The sequence below is a fragment of the Myiozetetes cayanensis genome, unplaced genomic scaffold, assembly GCF_022539395.1.
Source record: "Myiozetetes cayanensis isolate MyiCay16 unplaced genomic scaffold, myiCay2020 scf18, whole genome shotgun sequence".
Taxonomy (NCBI): domain Eukaryota; kingdom Metazoa; phylum Chordata; class Aves; order Passeriformes; family Tyrannidae; genus Myiozetetes; species Myiozetetes cayanensis.
In genome coordinates, this window is record NW_026087389.1 from 7,542,735 (window position 1) to 7,554,956 (window position 12,222).

The 12,222-nt window shown below is 42.8% G+C and overlaps 1 protein-coding gene across 1 annotated transcript in view; it reads right to left on the reverse strand.

Annotated features, from left to right (window-relative positions):
- Window positions 1-12,222, reverse strand: part of PTPRG (protein tyrosine phosphatase receptor type G) — a 395,341-nt gene that overhangs the window by 39,196 nt on the left and 343,923 nt on the right. The window contains exon 14 of the mRNA XM_050312873.1: window positions 4,022-4,113. Within this exon, the coding sequence (XP_050168830.1) occupies window positions 4,022-4,113 (92 nt within the window). The remainder of the gene's footprint in view (window positions 1-4,021; window positions 4,114-12,222) is intronic.

Genomic DNA, 12,222 nt, shown 5'->3' on the forward strand with positions numbered 1-12,222 from the left:
TGATCCAAGAACTGGGGAGTGTTCCTTACTCTTGTAGTCTAGACACAGCTGAAATGATTGGAATCACTTCTGAGAAATTTTACTTATACTAAAACTATAAAATGTGAAAGACTTTGGAAAAATATGCTGAATGAATCAGCTGCATTGGCCAGCCATTGTGTTTTTTATGGTCCGTGTTTGTCTGGACTGTGGCCAAAACTACACTGAGTTTTGAGCTTTGCCACTGGGTCAAGCCTCAACTATCTCTGTACTGATCTCACAAGTCCTACTGACATCAGTGCCTCAGCATCCCCTGTGCCCATGGGCTGGGCAAGGAACCAGTGAAGCTACAGCAAGAGGCAGAATAATGCTCCTTCTAAGAGCAGAAGAACTCTGAGACAAAGGAGAGGAGGAAGGTAGAAGTGGAATTTGTGCTTGCTCCACTGGTGGATATCATCTAAGTTGCACAGAGGTGCATGCCTGCACCGCTGTCATGGGGCAGGTCTTGCGATGACAAGAAAGGAAAACTGCTAAAGGATGTGTTTTGGTTTTCAGTGTTGCAAACACAGGTGTTGCTCCACAGGTCTGCAGCTATAATGATGCTGCTGTTGTTGTTACTTATCTAACTCTACTGGAAAGGGGTCAAGTCCAGAAAGATCCAGAACGTCAGTCAGATACTGACCCAGCAATGGAAAAGACCAAACAAACAGAAGCAAGGGCAGGTTTGCTGAGTGAGATCTTTCCAACACCAAATGTTTTAGTGAAGAGATCCAGGCAAAGTTGATGAAGATGTGGCCAAAATTAACTGAGCGTGGAGGCAAAGAGAGAAGATATGGAGAAATAATTTTGTGGGGCTTAATGGCAGGGGAGTTTTCAGAAATCTACCATTGATTACAGATGCATTACTGTCAGGTGTGAGGCTTATGCGAGTCGAGATTTATATCTCAGATGTAATATCCAGTGGGTGACTCAGTTAATGATAACTCCTTTGTCCTGTGCTTCTCTAGATCAAGCAGTGCAGATAATTATGAATAATGATAATGATTTGGATCTCAGAGAGAATTTGCACAGATAGGCACACACCTATGGGTGATGTGGCTTCATGCACAATAATTAAGCACATGTGCCAAGGGAAGTGAAATAGAAAATGGGTAAAATCATTCCTTTGCGAGAAGGCTTTTTTTAGATTTTGCACCTGAAAAGTTGTACTGTGTGCATATGTCAGGTAGCTGGCAGATTGATTTAGAGTTCACAGACCTGAGGAAACAGAGGGTTTGCATAAACAAGAGCAGGATGGGTACAGAAATAAACACAAACGCTGCCTCTGATTACGCCAACATGTCATGGAGAGAGTGGTGGCACGCAGAGACACCAGCGCTGCCTCTGAAACCTCTAGAGCTGCGTCAGGACGTCGCTGTGCCTGGCTCCCAGAAACCTGGCAGAACCACCCCACACCTGGGCCAGGACCAGCCAATCCAAACCCACTCAGTTTCCTCTGCCTGGCAGCTCCCTGCATGCTGTAGATGGGCCTTGGCAAACCTGTGGAGCATCTTCAGCCACACTGCCCTAAATTGCCGTCAGTGTGGCTGCTTGCTCACACCCGAGAGTGGAAGTTAGCCCATTGAATTGTAGGAGGTAGAGGCACGTTCCCACAGGGGTCTAGTCAAATTTCTCACGTAAGGATGGGGTTTCACAAGCTAACACGGCTACTTCAAAAACCTTGTTTCTGTGAAAATGCCACTTATACTTTGCTCCTAGAATCAACACGGCAAGTAAGACTTTCTCACACCCTCTGGCAGCTTCCAGAGGAAAAGTTGAGAGGCTTATCATTTCATAAGTTGCCATCAGTTCAAAGGAGAACTTTGTCATTTCATGTTTTTAAGGCATTTCAGTGGGCTGTCTATGTGGGAGCACCAGCTGACGTCAAGGAAGACTGTCATTCAGCAACAGGTACATGGGGGAAAACAGCCCTCTTTTACATCTCCAAACAAGGAAAATGCCTAGGAGAGCTTCAAGATCCTTCCAGGTATTATTTTGCATCTTTGGAAAAAGCCAACATAACTGGAATTTATCTCTAATAACTTTGAGCCTCATTATGGATTCCCTGTACAGGTAGTAGTTAATACACACAGACTGAGGCACTTCCAGAGGGTGATCTGGTTTTTGGTGACCTGCATAGCTTTACTGTCAGTGCCAAGATCTTCAAATTTATCAGCTTAATCTTCTCTTAAGATTTTCTGGGCACAATTTGGCTTCAGATTAAGGCCCCTCCATTTGGGTGACTGTATGCAGGTGTCTAGATGACCATTAAATCCACAAAACGTTGTCATTCGACTGGGAATTCGAGGGTTGGATTTACCTTTGCATCCAATTAGACTAAACCTCTTTCTAAGGCCCAGTTCTTGATGTGCTTTAGAGCTCATCAGCAACCCTTGCAGTTTTTTTGACAACAAAGTTTCACAAGGTGTCCTGCAGCACTTGCTCAGGGGGTGCCTTGTTTATTTATCTAAGAAAAACTTGTCTCAATTACAGCACAAATACTATAGGTTGGCCAAAGAGGCTTCTCTCTGAGGGGAGAATTTCTCTCCTCCCAGTGCCTTGTGTTTATAATCTCCCAGGTTTTGACACTGCTCTGCACAGAGCTCAGCTTAGCCCACTCTCCCCTTCCCCACAAGCTCCAAGGAGACATCACACTAGAGCAGGCGAGGTGGGACCATTAAACTGACTGCCAGAAGCAGCCAGCCCTAAAATGGGATTGTTCCTCTTGGTTTCAAATTAGAAAGAATGAAGTTCTCCAGCTATTTAAGTAGTTTTGTGAAAACTCATTGCAGGTGGTCTAAGACCAAAACCTGTCACCTCCTATTACCCTAAAGGAGAAGGGTGACTTCTTCCTAAGAACGTGAAGTGGCCAGGACATACGTTTCAGTCTGCCACAGAAAGGAGAGGAGATGAGAGCATGTTTTCTTTCATTTTCAGTGGCACACCATCAGACTGCAAGGCAAACTGCCTAACGCTTTCTGTAGGAATGTAATAGCTGACCTTTCATACTAGTTCCCATGGGTACTTTGAAAGACTCTTTCTAGAAATAAGTCATACGTCTACTGAATAAAATCAAGGAAAATATAACTGCACTCTTTCACTTTTCTAGGAAGCACATTTCTTCAGTGTCTCAGAAAAGTCTGTGAATGTTTCTTGGTAAAATGAACCTATTTAACTGCAGATTGAATCCCAGACCAATGGCACAAATTATAGAATGTGACAAGGAAACTTAAAACACTTTCAAGCAACACATATGAGCCTTTGACAAACTGAGGTCAATCAACATTTTGGGTATCTTAATTTTGGATGTGAGACCGACCATCATCAAACAAGGCACCGGCTGCAAAGGCCACAGTAACACCAGGCTGCTCTCTGTCATCACGGCTTCAAGGCAGCTGCATCCTGCACTCAATAATTCCCAGGGGAAATGCCTCATGAAGAGAGAATAGCACTAAACTCTGCTTCCAGCTTCGTTCTCAGTATAGCTGAGAGGAGAATTTGACCTTTGGTAACTTGATTAATACCAAATTAACAGATGGCTTTGGACTTTCCTTGAGATTGTTTGCTCATCCCTGTGTCTCGCTGTCCTCCCTGAGACCCCAGACAGCACCTCTGCATACACTGAAAGTGGGGGCAAGGGCTGCAGCCTCGAGGGAGCAGTGGAGCTGCATATCCCTCCTCCACAACCTGCCCTGACAGAGCAGCTGCTTTCACCCTGGATGCAATGCCTTGGTGTTTTTAAGAAGTGTTACTCATGTTTTTGACATTTTACAAAGGTTATTCTGAAATTTCTATTAAAACAACGTGGGAGAGGTGCCTCTGGAAAAATACAGCATTGGCACTCAGAGCCCCATTGCAAAGCACATTAAATTAAATGAAGCAGCACCGATACAAAAAATTTCTACCAAAACCCCATGATTTATCACAAGCATAACCTTCTCTTCTTTGTGTAATTAAACCAGACTTCAAGTAGTACAAACACAAGAGATTAAGCCTGTCTTACCTGGAATTGGTATAATGGGAATACTTTCATTGGGGACCACACGGGGGGAACTGCTGTCCTCCACATAGAAATGAGCAGTCTGAAAACACTTTCTGTTAAAGGAAAAAGAAAAAAAAAAATACATCCAGGGTGTGAAAAACTGCCTCTGAGAAAACACACAAAAACTTTTGTACGTGTTCTGCCTCTCCATTTCTGCTCCATACTTTCAGATGTTATAGTTTTAAAACATCACTGCATATGTGCATTTTCTACAATTACAATCCTAATTCCAGATTCTGGTGTGCTCTAATTCATTGACATCTGACATCCACCCATCATAAACGCCTCTATATATTATTGCTAAGTACTACAGAATATGAAATTACACTCATAAAAGTTAGTGACTGCAAAACAGGTTTCAAATACATCATTCAGAAAGAGACTCTGCACACAAAAAAACATATTCAGCAAACAGTTCAAACTCAAATCTAGCTGAGATACTCGCATTTCCAGGGAAAATACACTTATTGTAAAAGTTTCTGCTGTGAAACATCCAGCAGATAGTAATACAGCATCTGTAACTGCTTCATATCATGATGCTCTGCTATGAAAGTTATTCTTCGAACATTAAGTTTTTTTATTTGTAACACTAAAGCCATATAACCCTCCTCCTGAAAACTTGTATTACATATGCTTCTCCAGAAAAATGCAACAGACACTTAGCTTGGGCCCGAGGACTCATCTCTGGATAGGTCTATAAGGAAGAGCAGAACTTAAATCCACCTGACTCATTTTTACCTGTATTTAATGCAAAGCAGAGAGCACAGGCTGGTCATCACAGAAAAGGGACTGAGCAGAGTAACATCAAGAGATCCAGGGAGACTCTGCATGGTGATGTTAACTGAGGCAGGGTTTTCCAACACCAGCGTCACTGCTCATTGCTGACTTAATGAGCTGCTTGAGGCTGGAACTGAATATTTAATGAGTCTTGCTTGGTGTGAGCAGCTATTGTGGCAGGAGAAGGGTCTGCTCTCATCTGTCGGGTGCTAAACAATAGCTTCCCATTTCAGAAAGATCCCCCTCATTGCCACCCTTCAACTGCTCCTCAACACCTGGGCAAAGTTTGCGGGAGGCCTGGTGAGCTGAGCTTTTGTCAAGTTGCTGGTTCCCTTGCTCAGACGTATTTGCACATAGTGGTTTCTGAGTTCCTGCCCTGCAGTCTGGTGCTCTGTAACTCAGGCATTGTGCTCCCCACAGAGAACCCATTGGCAGAACCCCCTCCGCAGACTTTGTCAAAGTAATTTGTGCTCCCTTTGTTTCCGACATCCATACATGCTGCGGGGGGAAAAAAAGGCACTGAAGACCAAACCACTCTCTTAGGTGAAACCAGAACCTAAAATAATCCCAGGTCCTTGCTTTCCATGCAGAGGCACAGTGCTTTATAACACAAGCACAAGCTATGGCAGCACAAGTACAACTTAAGACAATACAGAAGCAGGGGAGAGCGGATTTCACAGCATGGAGTCACTGTCTGGGAGCAGCTTTCTATTTTCAGGCATGATGTCTTGCATTGTGCTGAAGTTATTTATTTGGTGAGTATGCTCACTAAATACACTCACATATTCTTTTGTTAAGAAACACCATAAGGTGAATTCACACATGAGGATGCAAGATGTGCAATAGTCTCACAGCATTTAAAAACATCAGTTGAACTCCCCCCACCCCGCCACTTGCTCCGTTCTCATTTTTTTTTTTTGGCAGCCTTTTTTTGGACAATGCACACCCTGGGGGCACGCAGCAGAATAAATCAGTCACACATAAAGAAGAAACTATGAATATGAAACAGGCAAAATGTTCCTGATTTTGATGTATTTGGGGCTCTTTCCCTTGAGTCAATAGTACAGAAATCCTTGAATGGCTTCTCCTGGTAATGAAGGCCTTAAAAAGGTGTTTGATAAAAAAACAGACCTTTATACAGGGATTTACAGGATTTTTTAAAGCTGATGATACTGAAGAAAAGCAATTATTTTTTGTTAATTTGTTATTTTATACTCTGAGAGGCTCGGATAGGCTGGCATTATGGTTTTATATGCAGCCATAAGATGGTTTTTTCTTAATAGTCTCAAAACATGTAATTGTGTCAGATAATCACATTGGGTGGTATTTTAAGGCCCACGATGGTGACAGCTGAACACCCAGTCCAGTGCAACTGCTGAGCACCATGTTGGAAGAACAATGTATTAAATAAATATTTCACATAGTAAAGTTTGCTACAATAATTAACATCATTAAAATTTCTGCGTTTCAGTCCTGGAAGACTCTCTGCAGCTGTTTTGCAAAGGCAGTCACCATGGAATTTAACTAAAGGTTTTCTCAAGTCACGAACATCACACTAAAATACACTCTTCTCTTATGTAAATACCTACATAATGCAGCACGTTCATTACTTCACAATACTGGAAACTGGCCCATTAGGTGAAGACATGCCTCTCAAACTGTTTTTTTCCCCACTTGCTCCTAACTGCTGTACATATTCCAAGTTTAGCCTCTCCAGGTGAGGTCATTACGCACTGGCCATCTCATCCCTCTCCTGCTGACTCCTCCCATGTCTCTGGGACTATACAGGCTCAAACTTGAGAGCAGGATGAAGCTGATCAAGCTTTAAAAGACCTTTTACAGATTTAATGAACTCACTGGATCAATTTTCCAGCAAGTTCTGCTTACTGGGTCTGCTTCCTACTCTTGCATCTTTCCTCTGTGCAGCACCAGGAGGGAGCACAAATCTCAGGGAGCCAGGCAGATGACTCCAGTTTGGGTAATATCCATTTTTCCTGAGTGAGGAAATATTGGGGCCTAAGAAGAGCTTTTGCAAACTCATGTCTAGTAATAAATACTGGTATTTGGTATCAAGGTTACTGAGAGCTATTTCAGACAATTCAGTATCTTCCTCCTCCCCCAGTTTAGGATGCCCCTTTCCATCCCTTGGCATTTCCTCTACCCATTACCTTTCCCTCCAGATACAAACCTGAAGTGGCAGCAGTTGCTAGGGCTACAAGAGGCTGCAGTAAATCTAAGTGTGTATATAGGGAGGGCTGGATAAAGGAAAAGGACAAGAGCAGGAAATTGCTTGTTTCAAGCCACTGGAGACATGGTCTAGGAGAGAGGGTGGAGAGGATGCAGGGCTAGACAAGGTGCAAACCTACACCTATTTTCACATGAGCACACACTGTATACATGGGCAGGTGTTTGCACCTGTGTCCCCACTTGCTCAGTCAGCAGAAAAAAAGTGCCAGATTTTTTTTCCTAATAGAAGCAGTCCTTAGTGAATGAACAACTGGGATCTGTCATGGCATAAATGATTATTAAAATCTTAACAACTGAAGCACTGATTTTTAGAATAATTAAAGTATTTCTGCAGCACTGGTTGAGGAAAAGAAAATCACAACCTTGACTTCACTTCCAGAAGACTTTGGGGAGCGCACATCTTTTCTGCGAAATACTGGAGTCTGTTGTCTCTGAAATATGCCTGTGAGCAGTGAAGCACACCGTTTTCTCTAGCCCCATATGTTTTTTTGGCTCCCTTTCCCTGGGGTACAATAACTGTGCGAGATTGTGGTGATCAGACACACGGTTGTCACATATGGACCCAAATGCAGAAAGTAAAACACTGCGAGATTAGCATCTCCCCAGAGAAGGAGAAGTGGCAGGGGTTGGAACGCAAAGACAATGTGAGGGAGAGCATCCTCTGCCCAGAACCTTTTTGCAGAGATACTGGCTGTGAATTACTAATACAAACTAACAGGATGCAAAGTCCAGAGCAGCAGCACCTTGTTACCAAGCTGAAAGCATAAAAATATGCCAAGAGATGGTCTTGATTAGCTTGTTCCATCTCTGATGAGCAAAATACCAGATTAGCTTCTGCAGAAGTAGAGATGCCTTGTGAGATTTTGACACTCAAAATGGGTTTCCTTTGGTTATTGGTTACTAAAGATCAAGCAGTTTCTTCTTCGTACTCCTCCAAAATCAAGAGGGAGAACTAGATCACATAATGGCCTGAAAGCATGGATGCATTTTATTTTCGTGTAGAAGACAGTTCCTCAGTGTTTAGTTAATACTGCCTCCAATAGAAACCCACAGCACACCACACCACAGTCGATGGGAGCACTGGGAATTGCTCCGAGGGCAGTGCCTGGCCTTTACTCCTCCGTACTGGGTCTAGTGTAGGCAACATCCCCTGATCTGCAATGACAGGCGGGGGATCTGCAGTGCTCCGGAGCAGCTGAGGCTGGGAGAGGAGGAGCAAGGCATTATTGCAGCAGGGCAAGCGGCTGCCTTTGCAGTGGCCAGCTAGAACCACCAGGGCAGTGGCTGAACAGGGGAAAAAATCAAAGGGGAATGCTTCATGTTCCGGGGACACCCAAGAGCCATGCCCTGCTTCATGCTCTGAAGCGACCAGCCCATCCATTGCTCCTCATTCACTGCAGATCTTCTCCTTCTTCCGGCTGTTTATGCTGGCTGGAGCACTGCGTATTCCCTCTTCAAGGCCAGCCAGTTTTATACTACTTTATTTCTGTAAGAGCATCTGGGAGCTCTAGGGTCTGGGTTTCTTGCAACTACTCTCTTCTTGGGTTATTACCTCTTAAAGCATGGCCAATTCAGGGGTAGATGGCTTGAAGGGGTCCTGGAGGCCTATTCACTACTGTCAGAGCAGGGCAAACCTTATCCTTCAGGTACCCTTCCTCCAGAAACAGCCTCCCCCAGACAGAACCTCTGCAGAATGCACATTTATTAACAAAGAGACCAGTAGTCCCTGCAGCCACCCAACTCACACACACAGTCCTTAGCTGTGGGGAGAACAGGCAAAATTGAATCTGTAAGAGACCTTTAAACCAGGCTGGACAGGACATGGCTCAGTCTTTATCAAATGCAACCTGGATACAGGCATTCATTCACCAGGCTCCTCCATCACAGAGTGTCTGCAAGTAACTCCCAAAGAAAGATGCAAAGACAGGAAACGATCCCCTTTCTCTACCTCTGTACATTCATTCTCACTTTCAATAGAAGAAAAGCTGCTTCAGATTCTCCTTGAACTATTTTGCATGTTTTCCAGGAGACACAATTAAGATTGGTTTCTGCTGGCACCAAAGACAAAGTATGTATGCAGTCAAGTGTACTAGTAACACATGGCTCTGCACTTTAAACTAGCTTCACTATTCCTTGGCAAGCATTTGTCACTGTCAGAATTGGCAATGACTCCTCAGAAAAGAGCACAGACTACGGAACAACAGAAGTGCTGCAAATCATGACCATGTCACCAGCAGAGCAGTGGATGGGAGCCTGGACAACAGCTGTCTGCAGTCTGCACTGCTCTAGCTGGGGTCATCAGTCACTGATTTTTATGAGCAATAAAACTGACTCAAGCGTTAAGAAGAAAAAGAGGAGAGAAAACCACATGAAAAAAGCTGATCTTATGAATATGAATAAGTGACCAGCATGGAGCAGTGATATTACATTCATTGTATCAGAGGGGCATCTGCATTTACTCTTTTTTTGGCCAGAAAATGGCTTATATTGCCCCAATTTTATACGATTATTTTCTTTCCCAAGTCTTAACGCTTAATGATCAGAATTCAAAAGCCAAGTTACAAAAGAACCTCTGCCATGCTGGAGCTGTGAAGGCAGTGAATGCTGACTGAACTGGAGCTACTGGAGGATACACAAAGCAGGAATGCATAAAAACCAGGAGAATAAAGGAAAGCTGAAAAAGGAACAAAATTTCCCTACAATAATGCTGATTTTCCTGCAGATCCCTCCTGAAGGTGATTCGCCTTCTCCCCACAAAGCAATTTCTGCCTTTAACATTCTTGAGCAGTGTTAAGCATCACACAGATATGGTAACTGGAGAGATCTACATGGTACATGGGTAGGTTTCAGAAGTGCATGGCATGCCAAGTCATTGGCATCTTTTCCGGGACAGAATGGTGAAAAGTAGACTGTCCCTTTCAGGGGACTTCCTCTGGGTAAGGAAAAGTGTTTTTTCACATCAGTGAGTTCTTGCACAACCACAGAGTTCCACAAAAGGTTCCAAACACTAATCACTAGTCCAACCACATATTCTGCAGTATTATAGGAAAATAAGGACAGGAAAATAACTGGGAAAAGGCTGATGGGAATAAAAAGAAGGTGGACAAAACTTCGAGACAGTATTTGTGCTGAAGAACATACCACTAGTAAAACTGTTCATCTGAAAAACTAATCTGCAAACAAGACTAGGGATTTCTGACACAGAATGATAGCTAATTTAATATTTATGGCCTAAATTTGCCAGCTGACTACACAGCTCTCTGTAAAATTAGAAATCCTCTTCTCTCCATCCTTTGAGATCCCACCCTGCACCAGAGCCCAGACACCCATTCACATCACATACAGTATCCAACTCAGGCATTATACAAGACATAATTTTTACAAGGGTATTCAAATAATTAAACAGTTAAGAAATTACAACACACCCCCAGATGAGCTGCCTTCCAGTCCTCCACCTTCATCAGCTGTGAGACCAGAAAGCACCCAGGTGGCCAGTGAGGAAGTACACTTAGAAAGCTCTTTAATTGCAAATCATAAGTGGATAAGTCTTAGTTTAACTCAGCACAAACATTTTCCACACTTCCTTGTCCCATCTTCCTGGTGTCCCCGAAGAACAGTGAAGGTGATGGTGAAACCTTATTTGTGATGACACTTGGCCCTTTGACACTCGGTAGCTAATTACTCTCCTGGTGACCTCTGACAGGGTTAGAGGAGCCAGACCTTCCCCTCCTGCTTTAATCAATACTCACAACAGCTGTCTTGGATACACTCAGCAATTTTACAGATGACTGAATGGGTTTACTCATCAGTATTTTCTACTGCAAGAGAACAAGCTCTCTGGTTATATGCATCACTACACCAAACTTCAATGTTTTCAGACAAAAATGGGATAGACAAACCTACAGGAGATATCTTAAAATGGTATAAAAATTAGGTACAGTTTTAAAAACCAAAGGGAAGCCTGACGTATTCATTTTCTTCTCCCTAAGCCAACTATTTAGGTAATGCAACATTCATAACAAAGGCTAGAAAATCACAGAGGAAAACAAAGATATGCCTTTTCCAATCAAATAATACCTTAGGCAGTTCCTATAAAATGTATACTTCCAATGCCCTAACCATCATGTAATATTAAAAAGGAACCTTAAAACTTTCTCACAGAAGGAAGATGGATTTAAGCAGGTGAGGAGTTGTTCTGTAATCACAAGAGCTACAGCAATCAATGAAGATTGCCTCTTCATAGAGAGGAGCCTTTACTAGCACCTCCAAGAACTCAAAATTGGGCATACTTGATATTATCATTTCAGGACATGAATTCCCTTTGGCATGATGTATCTTAGGAAAGGAAAAGAATAAAAAAAGGGTAGCACACTGGGAGGTTAAAATACAGGTAATTTTAAACACAAAGTGTAATTCATCTGGATTGGAAACAGAGATGATCCAGCCTAGGAGGGGATAGCATAAACAGAGAGACAGCAGTCTCTCTTTGGAATATTCACCTGAATGTCCCTAATTACTCCCACCTAATTACTCTCAAAATGGAAGAGCTCTGCTCTTTCCTTTGCAAAAATATTCTTTCAATCCTCCAAATCACTGGGACCTTGAATTGACAGATGTTTTAGGTATCTCAAGCTGCAGCCTAGGATCTAAGATTAACACAAAAATCTGCTAAAAATGTAGCCACAGCTTTTTCCTCTGTTTTAATGGCCCTGCCCATCTTCAGGCAGAAATGCCAGTTTGTTAAATGTAATAAAATACTCAATGGGAAGCTCCATCTTTCTCAACACACATGTCCACGTGCACCTGGACTAAAGCTGCATGTGAGAACTAGGAAGATTTCCCAACACTGCTGGACATAATTCATGTTTAGCTTATTTGGGGCCAAGATAAAACATTAAAAGTGTGATTATTTCCTTTCTTTCTTAATCACTGTGTATTTGGAGGGTGGGCTTTTTTCACCGGCCATTTCAACAAGAAATAGCTATTTAAAAATTTTTATGGTCTCTCTGCTAACTCTGTTTAAAACACAAATAGAAATGGCTTTACACCTTTGGAAGCACAGCACAAAGGAAAAGAAATGAGCAGCTGGCACCAAGAGCAGAGAAGCAAATCATTTAGTACCTGGTAGATAATGAGAA